We start from the raw sequence: 23,570 nt of genomic DNA, 5'->3' as shown, positions 1-23,570 counted from the left end.
CAGAGTTACCGAGTGGGGGTCCCTCTACTGTACTGTACTGTCACACCCGAAATCCCCATATACACAGTTAATGTGCGTGTGTGTTTGTGTGTGTGTGTTAGGTTAGGTTGCGCACAGGTGGTGAAAAACAACCATGCTGTTTTCGTGCTCAGACGCCCAGCCAGCCACCCACCCAGCCACCCACCCACCCACACACAGCTCCGTAAAGGAGTGGTTGCACCACCAAAAATCTTCTACAGCATATTGAGAGCACTACAAGACAGAACACAAGAATAACCACTCTGTACATTTGTATTTCATATTTTTTACCAACTGTAAAGTGTACAAAGAAACTCAAGCGAAAGCTAAACCAAATCTGCAACAAACTAGAGAGAATATAGATCGGTATTGTTCACACAATGCCCCTTCCTACACCCAATTCCAACATTACAAGGTCACGATATACTCATTGCATGGTAAAATTGACAGATACAATACTGAAAAAGTTTCCAGTAAGATTGACCTTATGTCTGATTTTACATTAACTGTGATTCTGGGTGCAGATGCAGGCTTAAAAAAACACAATGTATTCCTTTTCCATGATGTATTAGACCTATTTTAATGCCAAAATTGCAGATAACGCTACGATGACCGATAATCGTGCATCCGTAATTGTAAGCTTGTAGATCGGCTATTCTCGCCATTTTCGAAAATTCTTGCCTATAATGAGATGCCTAAAATAGGGACGCCAGGTTGAAAGTGGTTAACTTCTTCCCCTGCGTAATACGCTAAACCCGCTATTTGTTTTATATTGTGTTTAATTCACAATTTTTTAATAATTAAAAATAAATAGCGGATTTGTCACGGACCTATTGACGACGAAACTGGAAATCGACCCGTGCACTGGGCTGCAAGGGCTTCTGGGAAAATGAGTTCAATGCAAGTGAACGGTGGTTTTGACTGGGCTCTGCGAGCCCCTACTGCTTGTTGTTCTTTCGCACCACGACGTGGATTATTTTTCGGTTCGACAACAAGCCATGGAACTATTTTCAGGGGGAATTTCATGGATCAAAAGGCACAAATACTTCGGCATATGCTCCAAAGGTAATTAAACAATCCCGGCAGCCTGGGTAATATGTCATCGTTTAATATAAAGCCCTCAAAGTGTTAAAAGTTGTCCGTTGACCCTGTTAACGTTGGACAACCCCTGGGCCACTGGTTGGGAAACCCTGCTCCAGTGTCCTGGAGTAATGAAGAGCAGAAAGCGGCAGCGCGTGCTTGGGGGTGGGGTGCGGGTGAAATGAGGCCAACTTGGATGACCGAACAACTTTTCCTTCCAGCTTCCTGATGAGTCTATTAGGGCTTCAGTGTCCCAGGAGTAGAACTAAGTCAACCGTGACCGACCCCGCTCATACATGTGGAGGAAACGAACCACGTCACTAAGTTAGGGACCACAGGGAGATGGAGGGGGGGGGGGGGGGAGGGGTAGAAAGGCCCAGTGTGGCCTGAAATAAAACACAAACTTAGGAGGCGTCATCCAATCATTTCTGCTTCCATCTCCCTCCGCCAGAAGCGATCCTTGGGAGACAGGCATTTGTGTACGTACAGAAGATCTGGATAGTGAGTCCTTTGTTTTACTTGGCTTATCTGGAATGCAAATATCTGTGTCCAGCTCAATGGACTCTGGCTACACAGGCTTAAAAGGATGTCCTGCTCAATAAACGCATACAGAACAGTATACACTTGGAAGATGTATTTTGTTCCGCACTAGGCTAAAGGTGAACTGATGCCAATCCTAAGCTATTGGAAATCAGATCTCTATTCAAATGGAAAGTTGGATAGAATACTTCCAAGGCCCAAATGCACTGCACCCTGCCATACTGGCAACACATGGTCATTATTTCCATTACATTTGGTGCACAGTTTAGCTGGGTAACAAAGAACAACTACAAGGTAAAGGATTCAACCATATCCAGAACTGGCCCCACTTTCAAACTGAATGACAGAATAGAAAATGTGTTGCCACTTTACAGTGTTTGACTGGAAAACCAAATGGTGCGGATATTGAAGCGTTAAGTATAGAAAGGCCAGTGCTGTTTGGTGCGTTAATATTAGTACTAATAAACCACACTGGGACTAAACCACCACCCAGCCAGCTCCTCTGTCTGTCTCTAATGTGCACATTTGTTGAATCTCCATAGCAGGCAGGCAGCAGCCGGGCACCATTATAGAGTTGGCTTTATGCGGGGCACAACCTAGTCCTTTCATCTTGGTCAAGGTTATGGGTTTGCGCCCCGAGAGCAGGGTACGACGACACTGCACCGCCAACTTGATCAAACGGCAGCAATTTGTGTGTGTGTTTATGTACAGTATGTAGGTTCGGTGGACCCACTAAAAATCACTTTCATCACAGCGGTTGATAGGGGGCTGGGGGGGGGTTGGAAAGTGAGGAAGAAGCTGTGTGTGTGTGTGTGTGTGTGTGTGTGTGTGTGTGTGTGTGTGTGTGTGTGAGAGAGAGATCTCTGGTGTAGAGAGCATGTGGTTGGATTCATCAACCATCAGTGTGTCCCCTACTTTGCTTAAGAGGATGATCCGCAGAGTATACAACAAACATTTACAAACACAGGCAGAATTAGAAGCATAGCGACTTTTAAGTCACTTCCAAGACGTCGCCGGGAGGATCTGACGGATGCTAATGATATGATAAAAGCAGGCTTCTGCTTGGAAGTGAAAACAGATGAATAACCCCCTCCCCCCTCACAACTACATTCAGATCAGACCTAGAAAGCAAACAAGTAACTTATTCCTACCTCTTGTGTCTGTTCAACCACTACTGCTGAAATCATCACAATGTGCTATGTATACCATCATGCACTGAATGTACGGTACTAAATGGGAGATCCAGTCAGTGCAATTTATTATGTTTTATGCATGTTAAAGCTGCTATCAGTAACTTTGATGTCCTACCCGGGATTCAAAACAGGGTCCCCTGCATTTTAGACCAGAGCTTCACAGTCAACCATAGTTGTCCTAACTGACACCAGTGTTAAATAAGTTCCAGATTTAAGGGATTAGTTTCCATTGCGTGTCATTGCACCAATGCCACCAAGAACAATAATGAAGAATGAAGAGACTTAAGTTGTCTCTGGTAAACAACTCTACATTTGCCGTAACGCTGACAACATGAAATCAGAACAGCCCTGCTCACTCTTCCAGAGTAAGAAGGAAAACGGTTGTTCAGTCTCAATGACCCAAACACACATCCCCCAACGTGGTCCGCAGGGAGTTCCCTTAGCTCAGTGGCTTAAGATCCTGCGATAAAGTTATGAGTCGAGCTAATGAGTTGTTAGCCCCTTCTCACACACTGGGTGGCCCTCGTCAGACACAGTATCCCTAGCCACAGGCGAGCCCAGGGCGACTGTCTGTTTACACTGCTCTACCCACATGCAGGGCTACTACTACACCTTTGTCATTTGAAAGTCCTGCCACATATATCATACAATAAATTATAACCTTTTCTAAATTTAAATTATAACGTCCATTTCTTAACCGTCTTGGTCGGCATTTAGTAAAACATGATGACATGACAAATTTTGCAAGGCAACGACTTTCTACCAGAGTTTGTATCAGATTATCACGATACACTGTCAAGGTCAGGTATATCTTCTTAAGTAAGCTGTTGAATGGATCTATGACCACAGTATACAGAAGAGAAATGTGTCCATATTTTCCCCATGTTTGGAGGCATTAAACTTTTAAATACATTTTCTACATCCGTTTCAAACATTTCACACTTATGTAGTAAACCTGCGGACAGACCTGTGAAGTTTGTATTCAGCACATGCTGTCGAATCTAGATCTGTGTGTTTACAATAAATGATTGGGGGAAAAATGCATTTTTACACTTTTGCACTGCAAAAATGACTTACGGGAGCTCGCTCCTGGGTGTGTAAGTCGAGCCTCAGCCTCCCCTTTGGCCCCCCCATTACTGCCTGCTAGTGATTGAAGTCTGCTTACACTTCAGGTAAACAAGGCTCGGCGCTGCTGCCTTTCATGCTACGCGCGAGGGCCACTTTAGAAGCCATTAACACACTTCGGTGGGACTAAGCACGCAGACATGTATGAGAGAGGGCCAATTTAAGGACTTCCAGATGCATTCTGACATACAGCGACAGAGATCGAGTACATGCTTACACCTTGGGATAGACTGTGGAATAGACGTGCATTGTGGAGCTGAGTCAGCTAAACTGCCTGGCACTTGGAAGAACTTGGGTTTCAATTGATACGAGGCGAGTGGCCCTTTACTGTGTAGCTGGACATTTGACACGGTTGCAGAATTTCAACAGGTAGGGGCCTTGGTAAGAGGATATCATCTGAGCTCCCGCAGTAGTGCTTTGTGCGCCAGTCAGGAGGAGGAATTTCATGGAGGCCATGAAGGCCATGGCTGTCGTGCCCTCAGTTTGCCTTGTTGTGCCATTATATAGTAATACAGTATCATACTGCACTGTGGCCACAGTGGCCTTGTTGCCCCTCCCGCACTGCCCCAGAGCAGTGTGAATTTTCGTCTATGACAAAAAATGTTGGACTAACTTTTTTCCCTGGCGAAAACTAAATAAAAACAAAATAAAAACTAAGCTATGATGACTAAAACTATGACAAAATATATTGACAATTATATTAATTATTAAAAGAAAAACTAGACTAAAATGTTAGGGAGGGACTAGTGGAGAAGAGACAATGTAGTGCAGTTGTCACTCTCCAAAAATAGAATCTACAAGCTCACGTGTCGCAGCGTGACATGTTGTGAACTTGTAGATCTGTTATTTTCGGCACACAGCCAGCCGTCTATAAATCAGACATTTCAATGCCATCACAGCCGGCCAAGGTACATTTTAGTCGACTAAATAAACTGTAGATATAGTCGACTAAAGGTTTAGGTTTTGGACACCATCGTCATTTGTTGAGATTATGAATTCTAAACCCATCTCCGATCCGGTCCAGTGACACTGATCAGTTCCAGAGTGAGCATTTATGAACGTTTGACTTGGCTTTATTTAATTTTTTTCACAGACAGTTATACTAAAAAATACAATTATCCTGAACTATCCTTTAATTATTTCGGCGGACTTATCCACTTGGATCCCAGAATCCACATTCTGGGGGGAACTTGGTGTAGACTAGAGCGAAGAAGTGTCTCAAGAAGTAAGTACAGAGAAAACTGGGGTCCAGTTTACTAAGTCTATAGGGTTTAATAGGTTTAAATTATCGTTTTACTTGATGGCCTTGCTGCCCTGGCATTTGACCTTTGTGCCCTCAAAAGATTTACATAATTAAAGGCCAAGTGGCCTTGCCCCTAAAATAATTACATTCCTGGCCTGGCGCCATGTGTGTGTAGTATGCCCCTTGTGAGTATTCATATGGTTGAGTGAAGTAACATTTCTCTACATTGAATTTCCTCACTGATGCCAGTTTAATTCTGAAATTATATTGTTATATTAAATTGTATTAACAGGCTTCGGGAAATTAAGAAATTGGAGACACGCAACATTTAACCTGTCTGGTTAAAATGCCACATCTTTCTGTAATAAAAACACTTTTGGGGGGAATTAAAACAGGGAGTGAAAACATACCACATAACCACATTAACCCTGGACCGATTCAACATTTTCCAAAATTGTGATGCATTGTGAACATGTACTGTAGATCGGCTATAAAATAGGGCTTTCAATTAAACCGGCAACCTATTGTGATTTAGCCCAAACTCCTTGACTATACGGCTCACCTTGTTTGAGGTTGTGCTCTGAGGCGAGCCGTCCCGTGACAGCCCTGGAACTTTATCTGGAGAACAGAGAAGACATGAGACATAATCAGAATTGAGACAATGACTGAGGTGTAGAAAAGGGGGGGTGGGGGTTAGGGGAAATGGGAGTAAACACATCAAGCTGGAAAGCTAGAAAAAGAAAGGAAGAATACCTGGAGGGAATACAACCAGAAAACCACACCAATACATTAATATGTCAGAAAGATGTGTGTGATGTGTGAGAGCTGGTTAGTGACTTGGCGAAAGTGAGTGTGTGTTTATCTAGTGTGTGATTACACATCTCCTGCACCAGTGAACATCTGGAGCAATCTTGAAACAGGTGGTCAGCTATTATGTGCCACGGTCAAATGATAACCCTGGAGTGCTGTCCAAACTGCTAAAATGCCTGTAAATTCCTCACTCATCCACCGAACCAACGACTCTCTCCCTCCAATGTCCCTGATTTCTGGCTTATCTTCATTTCTGCTCCCTACTTGGCACTCGTTTCCTCTGCCTCTTTTGCCATTTGCTCGACTAGCTAGCAGCCTTTTCCTCATGTGACCTGTCACAGGTCAAAACCCTCAAGTACCGACTGCGGCTCCGTTTATTAATCCACCGTGTCCGTGACGGTAGGGGAATTCTTGTGGCCTGGTTCTGAAAACAACGACAAAAATAAATCTGTGTAAGTCTCAAGTGTGGAAAAGTGTGCCTGCAGGAATATCCATCAGACACTTTATCCCCCTCCACTCTTCTCCCACACACGACCGGGTGGCATCTTTATGAGGCTTGACAAAGTGGCAGACAGAGGGAGGGGGCCGAGGGGTCGGAGGGCAAGGTGCTGGGTGCATTAGAAATGCTTTTCGCTCCGTCTCTCGGGTTACCTTGCCCGGGGAAGGGGTTAGGGCCACAGCACGTGTGGGAAAAAATCCACCCACTCCATTTACAATTAAATGGAAATTATTAAATTGAAAGCCTTAATTTGTTTAAGATACAATTCCTCTGTATGCCATCTTTCTTCTACTGTCGACGGAACTATAGGTAACAAGAGAGAATATTTCAAACAGAGCAAATACTATGCCGAAATACATCAAAGCAACACTGGCACAATACCTTAAGCCCCAGTAATCTAAGGCTGGTAGAGGAAGTCTACTGGCATTTGGCTGGTGTTAATACTATCCCTGGATGTTAATTCTACCCAAAGCAGTGCTTACCAGGCATCTCGCTCTGAGCAAAAATCTACTCATACCCTGGAGAGAAAACAAACCACAGAAGTCCAACTGTGTAAATCACAACAACTGGGGCTCACTGATCCAATACCACAACCCCCTCATTCACCTGATGCGCTGTCTAAGCTATGTAGCCTCAGGAACAGCACATCTAATGCTGTTGGGCTCCAACCTTGAAAAGAGGCCGAGATCCATTCCCAAACAGTAAAACCACGGCCAGTAATCTGACATCCAATTACTGGAGCGTTACAAGGACGAGTCTCGCTAAGCACGTCAATGCGCTACAAAACACTACACCAACAGTGCAGATAGAACAACAAACACACACAAATACATCAGCATCATTGTTGTGGTTTCCAAGTTGTGAGACTATGATCTTTAAAGTGGAAGATCTTCCAGACAGCTGCATAAACAAGTCATTCTGGTGTTGTATAAATCAAATATTTGCATTTTATTCCAGCAAGGCTTGTTCTAAACTTCAGCATCCAATTTCTTCTCTTCCCCAGAATGTCTTGGAATGTTTCTCTCGGGCACTGAAAAAACAAATCATGGTCAAACATGTAAGCGATTCATCCCAGTTCATCCCAGATCACAATGTTCAGAAAAACACCAACAACCGCAGTATGATTTCACTGCCGGTTTAGTACAGATTGAACACATTGCAGTAGAAGTGAAGTGTTGAGATGGAAATCTATATGAAATCATACGGTTTGTGGAGATTATGTTGAGATCAAGAACACGGCCTAATAACTACAAGGGAGTGAATGGAGAGGTACCATAGAATGTGCTTTTACAGTCTGAGTAAATCAGTGCCATTTAGAGTATTACACTTTTCCTGGAGTCAGAATACGCATACATTCCTAGTCAAACATTACAAACTACCAGGGCCTGGGTTGAACGGGCCCCGTCCATCGGCCACAGGGATTGGAGCAAGCATGTCAAAATGTGGCAGCCACTGTCACTGTTTAAACCAGCCAACTTTACTTACAAAAATGATTAAAGCTTTGTAATTGGCTACATGTCTAAGTGGCTGGAAGAATAGCAGGACGTTGACCAGGCATAGGCCTTTGCCCACTCTACTGTACCTAGTGAAAAGAGATGGATGGTAAATGCCACAGACGACAGTGACGCCACACGTGACGGCATTAAATGCTAAAGTACATTAGGCTATCATTTGCAGGATGGTCAGTGATGCACACTATAAAACGCAATGCTACGGTACCTCTCCACAAAAGACTAGATAGAGATTAAACACACTAATATACAGCGAAGTTGCCTCTAATCATTAGAGGCAATTACTGTAGTCATTAGAGTCTAATGACTGATCTGGAGTCAGAGGGAAAACCCCCTACGGCGGTTTTGTTGGCTGAGCAGGGCAACCGTTATATCTCTGATACCAGATCAGCAGTTACAGGGCAACTGCAGCACTATACTAGCAGACCCAGGTCAAACAGAACATGAAGGAGCATTTTTTTGAGTGGGGGCACCGTTTATTCTTTAGGGGACTACTGAGACTAAGTAAGCTCAAGATGATGATAGAGAGAAGAGAGTTCTGATGCGGTTTAGACCAGTCTGTTCTGTGACCCAGGTCCACCCTAGCTTACGTGGTTAACAGTGTACCGACCCAGAGTGTCATGTCCGCTCTTTTGGGAAAAGAGTGCCCCCCAGAGGTGATCGGGACCAGCAGAGAGTCCCTCGGGACCGTCTGCACCTGTAAAGCCAGTTAGTCGTTAATCACAGGGCAGAGCTCAACTTGCAGCTGGAAAGATGGAAATGCAGAAAAGCAGAGGAAACAGTTTCATTTAAAAATGTTATACAGTAAGTCTATTACTGAGAAAAGACTATACAACACATTCACTGCCACGTATTACCGTAATTAATTCATTCTTCCACGAGTGCCAGTCTTTTCATCGCAAGCTCTTATTTTGAAGGTGAAAAATTCCCAGACGGTGAACCAGAAGCTAACAATAGCTATGTAAAGCGATCGTTTCATTTACCTGAAACATACATTTTGCAACTGCAATCATCAGACGCTGTAGTTATGGGCCGTGAATAAAGCTTGTTTAAAAAAAACAACAACAACAAGAAATAACGCAATCTGGTTACTTCAGTAATCATAGTTCATTAAGCAACTAGAGTGGTGTCCGTTGGGAGCCTCTACAGTGGTGCCCGTTGGGCACTACTGGCCTACTTGGAACGATGCAAGTTGGAAATGCATGCCCATACCCAAATATTATGTCCGTGTCCCTTTTATGCCCTGTATAAATAAATGTATATATATGGAGTGTCTTTGTCAGGCGTGTCCAAATATGGAGTCTATGCAGACGTCAGAATGATGCTAGAACAAGCCAGCTCCATATATGGACACCGCCATTTTGACCAAATTTTAGGGTCACTTGTTTGAGTATAACAGATGAGCGAAGCGGAGAGGAGCTGAGCTAAGCTGAGGCGAGCGAGTAGCCTCAGCACAGTGTCCACGCACGCACGCGCGCACGCACGCACGCACGCACGCACGCACGCACGCACGCACGCACGCACGCACGCACGCACGCACGCACGCACGCACGCACGCACGCACGCACGCACGCACGCACGCACACACACACACACACACACACACACACACACACACACACACACACACACACACACACACACACACACACACACACACACACACACACACACACACACACACACACACACACACACACACACACACACACACACACACACACACACACACACACACACACACAATGTTGCTACAGAGGAGTCGCGGACCGACATTAATTTGCGAGCCGTGTCTGTCCAAACGGGGCTAGCGTCTGCCTAGTAGTGCCTACAATGGTTAGCCTACTGCCGCAAACTACCACAGCATCGCCTAATTGGCGATCTCAACACGGGTCAGAAAGTACGCCAGACCACACGAGCCAGGCGGGACAAATAACATTTCTCTCTATATGGAAGAGGGGGGCTGTGTGTGTGTGTGTCTCAATATACAGACCACCCAGGGAATGCTTCAAACAACCTGCCTATAATATATACAGTGCAAAATATATCTATTATATACTTTGCATTGTTGGTGTTTGCATAATACTTAGCAAATATTCAAGTTGTCAGATTTGGAATTGTTTTTATTTCTTTCAGACAGGCTACATTTTCTACATGAATATAACTATATTATAAGATGAAATGGGAGTTAAACGCTGCACTTTGTAAAAATTACAAAATATGACTGGTAACGTCGTTGAAGTGGGACTCATAAAATGTCCGCAGGATCCATCTAAAAGACCACCCCTGTGTCCCGGGACCCATTCATAATAATAACTTGAATTTGTATAGCGCGTATCAAGAACGCTTTACGACGCTTTACGATACAGAAAAAATAAGCAAACAAACTAATTGTCAAAAGCCTGAGTAAACAAATGTCTCTTCAGTGCAGACTTGACAGAGTCCAATGTAGGCGTCTGGTGAATCTCCATGGGAAGAGAGTTCCAAAGGGCAGGGGCTGCCACATAGAAGGCTCTATCACAGAGGGTCCACTTTTTTCCGTGACGGATGGTGAGGAGGGACCCCATGTCCGAAGACCTCAGCTTCCGCTCAGGGGTGTAGTCTTTGACGAGGTCTCTCAGATATCGTGGGGCTAGGTTATGGAGAGATTTGTAGGTGAGGAGGAGCAGTTTGTAATGTAGGTGATGCAGAACTTGACCAGAAGCCAGTGGAGGGTGGGTGAAGGGGGGTGATGTGCTGCCTCATTTATCACCTAGAAGTTTTCACGGGGAAACTCCTGGTAGGAGGGGAGTTCGTCGTCATCATCGAGGGGGAACTCCTCGTCCATCATGTCGCCCCACTGTCGACGTGGGTGATGGGAGCCAGTCAGGGACACCTCGCGGGAGAGAGACATCCTGTCTGGCGAGGGGTCCAGGTGGGCAGCGAGATCACTCGAGACCGAGGTGGGCTGACGAGGCCTCACCGTTGTCCTGGGTGCTCCGCGGAAGGATGGTTCGCTGCCATAGGTCGAGTCGGGCTGACGAGGCCTCGCTGATGACCGGGTAGCTTCACGGGCGGGCTGACGAGGCCTCGCCGATGACCGGGTATCTTCACGGGCGAGCTGACGGTCATATTCACGGGCGAGCTGACGAGGCCTCGCCGATGACCGGGTAGCTTCACGGGCGAGCTGACGAGGCCTCGCCAGTGACCATGATGCTTCAGAGGCCTTGCCGTTGCGGGCCGTGCTGGGGGCCCTCATTGCAGAAGCCTGGGAGGAGGAGGTGTGTTGCCGAGGCCTCACCACGGGCTGGGACTCGCGATCCGGGAAGGCCTCACGTTCATGGTCCAAAGAAGCCTGGGGCGCCGAAGCGCTGGCGCAACGGCGTGGCATGGCGGTGGGACACGGTACCCCTCTGTCTGCTGCGGTGAGGTGGCTGGTTCCCTGGCTGTAGAAAACTTTTACCCTTTTGAAACGGCTCTTCTTGGTGTTGTAGTCCATGTCGTCGCATGAAGAGCAGCCGCCCGGGGCGCCGAGCGCCTCGCGCGCGTGCCGCTCTCCGAGGCAGTATGCACAAATGGCGTGCCGGTCCATACCCGACATGGTGTTGCCACACGCGGGAAACGCACAGGCCTTCTGGGGCACCACCACCGCTCCCCTACGACGGCGGCGGGCGGCTGTAGCAGTCTCCTTCATGGTAACTGAGACAAGAATCCAAGATAAATGCATTTTAAATAATCAATTAATTTAATTACTAGCTGCCGTATTGCAGAAGTGTGCTATGAAATGTAAATATCTGTGTCTATCTGTATTTGTGTATGTGTGGAAACAACAACAGGATCTGTCCTAAAGAATTCTGAGGCAACATGGCGGCGTCCGGATTATTATTTATATCTTGTTTTGACAACGATTTCTACATGGATTGTGTGTGTGTCATGCCGTTTAGTGTCGGAGCATGTGTGTGTGTGTGTGTGTGTGTGTGTGTGTGTGTGTGTGTGTGTGTACCGTGCCAGACCGTACCTGTTATCCCTTGGTTCGACGTGATGAAAACAGGGATATGATGATAAAAAGTAGTGTCGGAGCGTATTTGTGTGCGTGTGTGTGCCTGTGTGCACAGTCTGCACACAGTGTCATGGCGTTTGGACTGTGGGTTTAGTCGTTTAGACGATGGGATGTTGCCTCTAAGGTTGTTGTTGGCTGCAATCCTGTCCCATTGGCTTAGAGGTCGCCTAGAGACGAGGCAGCCAATGAGAAAGATAAGTCTCAAGTACAGAACGTGGGCGTGAGAGCACCGGCCAGTGTTTATTGACCAGCTGTGCTTACACAGCAGCTGGTAAAGACCTATTTACATTGAAGCTGACTTAGGCGGACATTTCACTTCTGGTTCATTCCCGGTATTATCGATCGCCTAGCAACCACGAGGCATTCATACATTGCATGCGAGCGCGATCTAACCTAATCAATAAAAACCCTAAAATGTACGAGTATACTCGTCAATGGCAGTGAGCGGTTGGGTTTGAATTGACGATGGCAGTGAATGTGTTACGTTTGCTATATAATATCTCTCAAATTCAGAAGCTCTATATTTATCAGGGTTCCCATGTCAATTAGTTGCCTACTGTACGTCCTAGAGTATCACCCTGGATTAGAAGGTACAGTATATCATTTTGCAATGAAACCATTCATGTGTACTGACTCCTAATTAGCACCTTGCACACACACTCTTGTTACAGGAACAACCTCTACACCAGTGGTTATCAAACTTTTTCATGTCAAGGACCCCATAATTGACACTCATTAGCCCGCAGACGCCCATTTGTAAATATATGCCAAGGACCCCCATAAGAGAAGGTTTTTACGGCTCTAGCAGTGATTCTCAACCATTTTCATTTCAAGGTCCCCCGGTTTGACCTGAATTAGGCTACGGCCCCCCATTTAATGGCAATTTTCAATCTCTGGGACCCCAATGCATATTGGGAAAAAAAATCATTTAAGTCAGATGGAACCATATGGGTCTGTAACTCAGAGAGTGTACAAATGGAACCAAATGGACCCGTTAACGCACTTTGGGAACCACTGCTCTACACTCTGCAGTGCCATTCTCGGAGGTAGTGATATTTACGTACTCTTGCCTTGCTGCGAGGGGAAGGGAAGCCCCTTGGTCCTGTCTGGCGAGTATCCTCTGCTACTGACGCTGGAGCCGGAGCGACTGTGGGGGGAACGGGCCACCTCTCTCCTGGGGGAACGCTCTCTGATGGGAGGGAACGGAGCCGGAGCCGGCGCCGGGGCTGTCTTCCTCCTGTAGGGATCTCGGTCCTCTCTGTGGGAAAAAAATAATAATAATAAAAGTTTGTTTATGTTCGTTCCATAAACGTAAGAGTTCTTAACCGGCCTGAAAATTAAGGCCGGCCCTACCTGGGCCCTAACTGGTCAGGCCCGGTCGGACTAATTTTTAGCATACATTTTAGGCCCGACCCGGCCCTAAAACGTTGGGTCGGGTTTGGGCAGAATTTGAGAACTATCACAGAGTAAAAGTGAAACGCCAGTCAGCACCATCTTCATAATAGATAAATACACAGACAGACAGAACATCATTATTATTTGTATTACTATAAAAAAAATATATATAATATGTTCTGTGAATATGGAATTGAGGATGTGTTTCTTGGATTGGAGCAGGTTAATATTGTGGGGCTAATGGAGATACTTTTTGATAAGGTCAAACGTACTTGGACAGAAGAGATCTGGAGCAAACCAAAATTACATACATATAGGGAAATCAAACATGACTATTATACTGAAAACTATGTTTTATTTAATCTGCCAAAGAAAAAAATATCACTTTGTGCCCAGATTAGAGGAGGTATACTGTCACTTTATATTGAAACGGGTCGTTATGTTGGGCTAGATGAAGAAGATCGAATCTGCCAAATGTGTGATCTCAATGAAATAGAGAATGAGTATCATTTTGTGTTGTATTGTCCTTTTTATGGTGCGGTAAGAGAAGTGTTGTTAATAATATAAACTATGTTAATATGATGGATATGAATGATGCACAACTTATTAACCGTTTATTTGAAAAATACTAAAATTAATAAAATCATTCATTCATTCATTATATATATTTTTTCCCTGGAGCCCGAGGCCCTGCCCTAGTGATTAGCATAGATTTTCGGACCGGCCCGAAGATGTCGGGTCGGGTTTAGGCAGAATTTGAGAACTCTACATAAGCTCAAAAACAATGACCCATTTTATTTCACTGCAAGTCTACTGGGTTAGAACGTGTGCCGACTCAGGAACAATTTAACTACGCTAAATACAATTACAGCATTCACCCCTTTTCTTGACTTAGAAATGTTGCCCATGATTGAAAGCTGACATCCAGCATTATCAGCTCAGTTGGTATGGGGTGCCATGGCTGTTTCCCACAATAATACGATCAGTCTCACAACAGAAATCTTTAGAGAAGTCATGTACTCATACCCTCTGTCGAGGTTTAGGATGGCTTGCATGAGCGTATCTGCGTCTCCCTCTGCTAGCGATCTGACTGCAGGGTAGAGGGCCTGATTCCGCACGCTGGGAGGAGGTGGTGCCCGAGCACTGGTGAGGGGAAAAAAACCACAAATGTCCACAACATAAAGAACATATTTCAGTCAGGACAGATTTATTCAACACAGGTTACAGTATCAAACGTACATGTACTTCTTTTAACCCATTCAGGCCTGACGTCGAAATTAAAAAAAAAAAAGTTTTCTAAATCATGACAATTTTCGGAAAGATTTGAGGCACATTTTAACGATTTTTCAAAAATAGCAGACCTACAAGTTCATAGCGCGCCACTCGGTGGCGCGCTATGAGCTTGTAGATCTGCTATTTTTCAATAGCTAAATTATAACATAATGTTTAAAACACCAAAAGGGGTTCCCGCCCCAAAATGGGTTAATGGTTAATGTGGTTAAACGCCAACGTGACATGGATGCGTTCCAGGTCTCAATGGGTTAAACAATGAATAGATACTCACAATACACTAGTAAAGCCTTCTTTCTAAACAAGAAGAACAAAGGAAGACGTCCATTCCCCAAAAATAAGTTATTTTAAGTGGCTGGCGATGCATAACCAAATATGGTTACAGCTTGGCCGATAGTCCTACTGTAAGCAGATAGTGTTAATGCAGGAGGTGGAACATGTCCAACGGTCAGATAACAGTCTAAGAATGTCGACCACACGGCTTCCGTCACTGTGCTTTGTCAGCGAGCTGCCACGACTCCAAATAGCGGTCCACCCAGGTACAGGCACAGCCAGTCCAAGTAAAATATATATATATTTTTAAAATACCATTCAAGCCAAGGCCCAAGAACAACAGTTAATGTTAATATAACAATAATTGTAAAATGGGTGAATAGGTTTTTTATAGGTTGCTTACGGAGACATATCTGCTGGAAGAATGGGGTCAGCCAGCCAATATCTACTATTTGCCAAGCAGTAGATACTGGCGAGCTGACCCCATTCTTTCTCATTAACACAGTTATAAAATGCCAACAAGCTTCAAGTGGCCATTTCTACTATTTGACAAGACCCTTGGAATGTGTGATATAAAACACAGACGTAGAAACCCGAACCATCCTTTTAGGGTGACTTTGGGGTTTTGGTGTCCCGGTTTATTCGGAAAGAGTGGAAATGTATGGGAAAGAGTGAGTGTGGGTGAGTAGTAGTAGTAGTAATCATCTTTCGCATATCAAGTCTCTCTCATTCACAAAGACTTAATAGGTTGGAGAGGAGATGCATGAATAGTACATTTATGAGCGTGTGGGGTACAGGCATAATTTCCGACATACTAACAGTCCGACGGTCATTAGTCCGACACCCTACCCCAAACCGCAAGCACGATGCAACGCATGTCGGACCAACGCATGTCGGGAGCAACGGGTGATTTGCGCATGTCGGACTTTTGGTGTGTCGGATAAGCATGCACACGGTACCCAATACCATTACTTAATTGTGTAGTGTAAAATGTGCTCTTTAAAATGTCCACGTATCACCACCACAAAGCTGAAACTAAAGATTATCTGCACCCATATGTCTTTTGCTACCCAATTTGTAGCCTGCCTATGGAGACCTGTGCTGCCATGAACCATCTGTAGACACTGAGTGAGCATGAACAGCGTGGAGCCAGGCTGACCTTGAGGCACTGTACTGTACCACAGGAGCCCTGAATAAGCTGAGCCAATATGGGGCAGACTAGACATGGATTTATGCTTAGTCTTATGTTACTGTAAACAAACATTTCACAGAGGGATATTCACACATTTCACATTACAGAGGCCTACCACTGCAGAGGACTGCCCCCTCAGGCTAAATCGGAGGCAATGAAAACAGGGGACATATTCACTGTTCTGATGTGGAGAAAGACTGCCACCTGCTGTTCACTGGGATAACTTCCCTTCAGAAGGGAAGATGGGATTCTCTTTACTAGATGCTTGTGCGCTTCAATGGATAGAGTAGGGGTAGGGCTATACGATTATTTTGCAGAACACTATTCATTATTATTAAATCACAATTATTGACATGGTTGTTGCTTGTCAGTGTCATATCTTTGGCCAAATGTAATTGCCTGTAATTTTATAATTGGGGAATTGGGTTGTACACAAGCTAGTGCCAGATGCCGTTGCCAGCAGCAAAGTAGTCCAAGTACATTTAACTAAATAAATTCATATACAACATACAGTATGATCAAGATTTTCAATTACTTTTGATTAATTGTGCAGTTTATCTTAAAAAATATAAAATAAAAACAATGGCAAAATTACCCAAAATCAATTGGCCGTCCTGTGTGTGGCTCCTCTCTAGGTACCCTGTAGGGATAGTCCTCCTGTAATTAAGAGAACAAAGTATTACACTCACAACTTTGAGAATACATCATAATTACATCATTGAAACTACAGGATTGGGAGAAAAGTCATACTTTGAAAAATAATAGCTACTGTGTACATCCATGCACAAGTGAAACAAGTCAAAACATATGCCTTCGGCCTGGTGGAGACAACAATGGGGTAGTGTGCTGTAACCCCCAGGAGTTGTCTGAGGAATTATTGTCCTTAGAACACAAGTGTCATGCAACGAACACCAGGGGGCATCAGAGCTCTCTTCTGTAGAGCTACAATACTCAATAGAGCATTGACACTTCTTGTGGTCAGTCCTTCCTTAGCAGTGGTTCACCAGGCAGTCCCCAGCTAAATTAGTTAATAAGACATTGAAATCTGTGTGGATAACCCTATATACATTGGTTATTTGGAATATATGTTTTAAACATTTTAACAACACAAATCTTGTATGTGGGTCCCTGGCAGAAAAATATTTTCAGATGGGAGTCTGCAACCAAATACATATACATTTGGGGGTTCTTAAGAACCACTGCTTTATAGCAGTGATTCTCAACCTTTTTTAATTTAAGGACCCCCAGTTTGATATTCATTAGGCCACAGATCCCCATCCATTTAATAAATTGTTTTATCTCTGGAACACAAATTGTCAACTTCAATTAACTACCTCATTGTTAATCTATGGAACCAAATTGAATAGACTCAGGTCTATCATTCAAATGCCATATAGAATTATAGATAACATAATCAGGAAAATCAACTTCAGCACTGGTGTCCTATACCATAACAGAAACTGCTTTACATTTATTTATAACCAGAAACTTGTTCAACACCTCCACATCCATCCATGCCACCTCCCACATCAAGAAGACGGCAGCGCTGGCTGCAGTTCATTTTTAAATGTATTAATTTCAATTAGCCACAGTATCTGAAATAGCTTATGTGTTATGCTATCGGACAGGTGGCTGGCATCTCCCTTAGAGATAGGGTGAGAAGTTCAGTCATGCGACAGAGACTCAGAGTAGAGTCGCTGCTTCTTCGCCTGGAAAGGAGTCAGCTTAGGTGGTTCGGGCATCTGGTTAGGATGCCTCTCGAGCGTCTGCCTAGGGAGGTCCTCGATGCACATCCTACTGGGAATAGACCCGGGGCAGACCAAAGGGCAGTTGGAGGGATTACATCGACTCACTGGCCTTAGAACGCCTCGGGGTCCTCCAGTAAGAAGTTACTAATGTTGCTCTGGAGAGGGAAGTCTGGAGCTCTAAGCGGTTGAAGATGGATGGATGGATCTTATTCTTTTCAATTGTTTAAAACTGTGCCGTCCTCTCACCTTGAGATTACCTGTTCATGTTGTTCATTTTGTCTGTTTGATGTTGTTGGAATTGTCTGTAAAAATATTTTGTCTTTAATATATGAAGTCTATTTTGTAAGGTGCGGACCCCCTTTTAAACAAGATGTTTCAGGGGTTATTCCTAATAAAGAAATGTCAGAAAAATGGGACTCCACATTGAGAAGCACTGCTTTATACGATTAACCCATTAAAACCAGGAAAGCGTCTGTCATTTTAAGGTTTTTGGCTATTCAAAATTTCAGCAGATGTACAAGCTCACAGCGCGTCACCTTGTGCCGCACTGCGAGCTCGTACATCTGTTGTTTTTAAACATTTTAGAAAAACCTTGAAAGTGTGAGAACTGCTGATTTAGAAGGCATTTGTAGAATCGGCTTCAGGTCAACTTGCCCTTCGTGCAGGAGGAGCGGTTCGTCGCTCTGCAGGGAAGTGAACGTTGTCGCCGTGGTAGGCCCTTTGATCTTCGCCATGGTACGTGCGCTGTCCTCCTCCCTGTCCTCCTCCCTGTCCTCCTCCCTGTCCGTTAGGGAAGAAGCGTCCGTCGTACTCGTAGTCACCGCGACCGTACCCGTCCTCGGGCCTGCTGTACGGACCCCTCCTCTCCGCCTGCCCAGGCCCAGGCCCAGCTGGTCGGGGGTACTGTGACGGCTACAAGATATACATTTTGTATGAAACAAATTACAAACTACAAATTAAGCACTGCACAAAAGGTCTGTTCAATTTCACTTCATTCCGTAAATTTGTCAACTGAGTTTGCTTGAAACTGCTCAGTTTCTGTTGCCACGTGTTCACAAATGCAGTACAAGAGAAATTTCTATTCAAACGTAACATGTAATGTTACTTAAAATATATGATCTGGAACATTGCTGACATGAACACTTAATGACTCATAATACTGACCCAACTGTCATTTGTTTTTGTATTATTATTATTATCTACTTACATACACTCTTTTGTATGCTATTGTTTGGATCTGAAGGTGTGAAATATATTTCTGAGTGAGGCAGGAGCAAAGAGTTGCAGTAGTCCAGACCAATGTTCTAAGCTTAAGAAAACAAGACTGAACTTAATGTCGGAAAGGCCTTACAGACACACACTCTGAAATATCCTTCCTGAATAATGTGCCAAAAGACATTTCACAAGGTGAAACAAACAAGTTTAAACTTTTCATCTTATGACTTGATTAGTACAATTTGATCTGGAAATACGCCAACTGTACATACGTCGGACTGCCAGCCACGTACATCACATGTGTGCTCTTTTGTTTTAACAAAATATATTTGAGCGCAGCGTGTTTCAAATATTGTCGAGTCGACTGTTAATCTGTCATAGGTCTGCCGGGTGCAGTCAACTGCATCATAGAGAGATAAAATCCTGTGTACTAAAAATGTACTAAAGTTTGCACTGGCAAAGACTGGCTCTCCATAAATCTAAAGTTCATCTCACATCTTTATGCAATTTGAGAAGTGAAAGCAAAGGCACAGAGAGAAAAACAAAGTGTGACATAACTTCAAAACATCTGCATGTCATGTGTGAAATATCATGTTGGTAAATCTCACCGTTCTCTCTGGTATAAAGCGCTCATCATAGACATCTCGTATGCTCCTCTCTCTCCTGTAAGTCACTGGAAAATGCACTAAGGAGTTACAATACAAACCACCAACATCAGCATCAGGTGACATAAGACAGTGGTTCCCAAACTTTTTCATATCAAGGACCCCCAAAATGACACTAATTAGCCACGGACCCCCATTTGAAAAGATATGCCAGGGACCCCCATAAGAGAAGATTTGTACGGCTCTAGCAGAGATTCTCAACCCGTTTAATTTCAAGGACCCCACAGGTTGACATGCATTAGTCTACAGACCCCCATTTAATGGCATTTCTATTTCTGGGACCCCCAATTTATATTGGAAAATTAATGTTAATTTAACTCTCGAGTGTACAAATGGAACCAGGGGTCCATTTTGTTACATTTGCACACTCTCAGAGTTACCGACCCATATAATACGGGTCCATTTGGTTCCAAACTATCATTTAGCTGGGGACCCCCTGGAACTCCCTCAAGGACGCATGGGGGTCCCCGGAATCCACTTTGTGAACCACTGACATAAGACAACATAAACAGCTTTCCTGTCACCACTGTTAGTCTTCAAATATTCTCCAACTTTCCGCAAACATTCATTTCTCAGGTTTTCAAGGCTCTCATCAGATCTATCCATGATTCCATTATGATCCATGGCAATTATTTTTTGCATAAGATGGCATTAGACCATAGGTAAGTCGTTGTCTTAATGTCTTCATGAGACATACTAGTGTCATTACAGCGGGTGTACTTGGACATCAAGCCACTTCAGAAACAGGAGATAGGCTCCCGACCTATGGGCCACCTAGCTCAATTCCCAAGGCTACTTTACGATAATAACCTGGGCCACATGGCAAAAACAAATGAAAGAAACGTTTTTTTTTTTTTTAATACATTAGAAAAATAAAGTCGTGGCATTAGCATATATTGTACTTGTGTGGGCTAAATAGTTTGTTTGTTTTTTTTAATGGGAGAGGAAAAATACTGGTTCATGATGACTACTTACTTGTTGATTCGAGGACTTCTTTGAAGTCTTCAGTGCGTGTAAGAAAAGTACGAGATCTTCAACACAATCTGGGGAAAGAAAAACAATGTAGCTTAATGATGATCATATCACATAAAAAGCAAGGCTTTTGCACACCTACAGGCAAAACTTAACTTAAATAATAATCACTATTATGGGTCCATAAAACTTTTATTCAGCACTTTTTAATGCATTAATTGCATACGTTAATTCCAGACTGACTGCTGAAACATTGTAACAATATCTCTGATGTGATGTTTGACTGTGACATGTCGGCGGTGAGTCAGCCGTGTAGGCTATATCAACCTACAACGTGCCGGTTGATATGTTCAAACGTGTTTTGCCAGCCAGGCATGTGTGACCGAATATTCGGTACATCACTAGTTTCAATGCCTTAAACAATGTACCGCAGTATGCAGTAGTACTACAATACAGATCTTTATTTATTAAATGTTATAGCTCTCCTCGATTAAAAATAATAATAATAAAAACGCAACTGATAGAATACTCCTGCTCTATAATGAAAGAGTATTATTTACATTACGATATATAGGCTAAAAGAAAGTAAGACATGTTTTCACAGTAATGCACAATCACATTGCTATAAACAGTAACACCACAGCTCTCACCAAAAAGGTCCAGCAATAACTTCATTTCATGATGCAACTGAGGAATACCATAAAAAAAATATATTTTAATTTAGCCTTTCAGTTTTTTGGATGGGTAATGTGTGAAGATGAAGAGAAACTGCTATTTTGTCCTAAATAGAAAACACACACAGTGGCAGAATACGACACAGAGCACGTCTGTGACCGATCCAAAACTAAGGAAAGCATGGATTTACAGATTCAGTGTACATAGCTTAAGGCCACCACAAGCAAACCTGTCTCTCAAGAGAAGGCAGACTGCGTGTACCCAGCACTGCACAGAAAATGTGGTGGGAAAACTGAACTACACTTTCTACCGGTCCACTGTACCAACTAAGACAAACAAGACACATACTTGATACTTCCCAAAATTCCCACAGATTAAAATCAATCACCCAAAGAGAGCTTGAAAACATGACTAGTGGGGGGGGAAAGTGCAATGTGCAAAAACACTGCGGCCAGATTTGTTGTGACAGAAGGATGTCAGAACTACTTGCATACGAACAGAGCAACTACCTAAAATACATTTGAAAAAGAGAGAGAGAGAGAGAGAGAGAGAGAGAGAAGCACACCCGTTAAGACTATTCATTTCTATACACCCGCACCTAATGGTGGGCTTTCATTTAATAGACCCACAACAAAAAACAAACTGGTCAGGCTCCTACTTGGCCTCACCCCTGCCCACTTTGACAGGCTGGAATGGCTTAGGGTCGACGACAGAGTACAGCATCTTGCAATGGGTCTGGTCCACAAGATTCGATACACCACCAAGATACCCATGTACCTCTAAATACTTCCTTAATGTTAACGAAGTCCACACCCACAACACCAGAGGGAGTGCAACAAACCATGTATAACCCAGATTCGGCACAAACAAGGGACTCAATTATTTTCGCTCCTATGCCACCAAAATGTGGAACGCCCTACCAACAGTCATTAAGACATGCAAATCCCTTGACTCCTTCAAAACCGCTCTCAAAGGGCACCTACGGACAGCTGCAATTCGAAACTGCCCCCCGTAAATTCGGAATCCCCCCCCAACCCCTTTTCCCCCTCACTGTATGTTTCTTTTCCCTTTTTACCTCCTTTATGATGAATTCCTGTTCTGTTCTTTGGCTATATAGAAGTGTCTATTTGTACGTCTCTAAATGTTTTGATGAATTGAACAAGGTGGACCCTCTTGTAAACAAATGTAATGCTTTATTGGGTTGTCCACTCACAGTTAACAGTCTTTGTATTGAGTTGTGCTGGAAATGTACTGTAATTCTGCAAACTGTTAATAAATATTTCAATCAATCAATCAATCGCTCACAAACTAACACACAAAACAACGGTGGGAGTTTTCAGTTCGTGGGAGTTTTTAAATGAATGTACCCCTTTTTAATCTCTGTAGTGTAGTACAGTGGTTCTCAACCAGTGGTCCAGGGACCACCAGCGGTCCTTGAGGGGGTTCCAGGTGGTCCCCAGCTAAATGGAGAGTTGGTAACCAAATGGATCTTCTAATGGATCTTTAACTCTTGAGAGTGTAACATGAAAATGTATCATTTTACACTCTCAAGTGTTACATTATTGTTAAACATCTTCATTTCTTAAGTTAGTTTACAAGAAGTCTACAAAATTAGAGAATGTAGAAGAATTGTTATTTTGATCAACGTTTACCTGTTATCTCTCCTAATTGTACCAACATCAATAGAGCATGGAAATGTGGACATATTCGATTAGTTTTGGGTCTGAGAGGCTAAATGTCATCAAATGGTGGTCCGTGCCGTGGCTCATATGCAGAATACATAATGGGCCTTGGTATGAAAAGAGCTGAAAACCACTGCTGTAGTACTAGTATAGACATCCCACATATTTAAAACAGTTCTTGAACCGGTTCTCATCTGCCTAAGAATAGCCCAGAATATCTAGAGAGATAGGTAGGCATGCTTATAAGTTCAAAGCAACAGCAGACTGGAATGCCCTGCCCTTGTCTCTCAGATCACTCACTTCCTTTATTGCCTTCAAGAATGCATTAGTTGTTAATCTAGCTGTTCTTGTTTTTGATTGCTCTTTTGTGTTGCCCTGAGACTATCCTATTGGCATCATACTTGT

At 43.7% G+C, this 23,570-nt stretch overlaps 1 protein-coding gene across 4 annotated transcripts in view; it reads right to left on the bottom strand.

The window, feature by feature from the left end:
* pphln1 (periphilin 1) overlaps positions 1-23,570 on the bottom strand; it is a 36,531-nt gene that overhangs the window by 12,402 nt on the left and 559 nt on the right. The window contains exons 2-9 of one of the 4 annotated variants that reach the window (XM_079494444.1): positions 20,812-20,879; positions 19,780-19,844; positions 18,611-18,868; positions 16,804-16,865; positions 14,480-14,596; positions 13,123-13,316; positions 8,630-8,716; positions 5,762-5,817 (exon numbers count right to left, since the gene is read on the bottom strand). In XM_079494444.1, the coding sequence (XP_079350570.1) occupies positions 5,762-5,817; positions 8,630-8,716; positions 13,123-13,316; positions 14,480-14,596; positions 16,804-16,865; positions 18,611-18,868; positions 19,780-19,844; position 20,812 (840 nt within the window). In that variant the 5' untranslated portion in view covers positions 20,813-20,879. Of the gene's footprint in view, positions 1-5,761; positions 5,818-8,629; positions 8,717-10,645; positions 11,698-13,122; positions 13,317-14,479; positions 14,597-16,803; positions 16,866-18,610; positions 18,869-19,779; positions 19,845-20,811; positions 20,880-23,570 lie in introns of those variants that run through there. The other 3 variants (XM_079494445.1, XM_079494446.1, XM_079494443.1) reach the window with 3 other exon arrangements.

The sequence above is a fragment of the Electrona antarctica genome (assembly GCF_951216825.1).
Source record: "Electrona antarctica genome assembly, chromosome: 23".
NCBI classification, from domain to species: Eukaryota; Metazoa; Chordata; class Actinopteri; order Myctophiformes; family Myctophidae; genus Electrona; species Electrona antarctica.
Note: the sequence above shows the minus strand (reverse complement) of the source record. Positions and strands in the feature narration are given on the sequence as shown.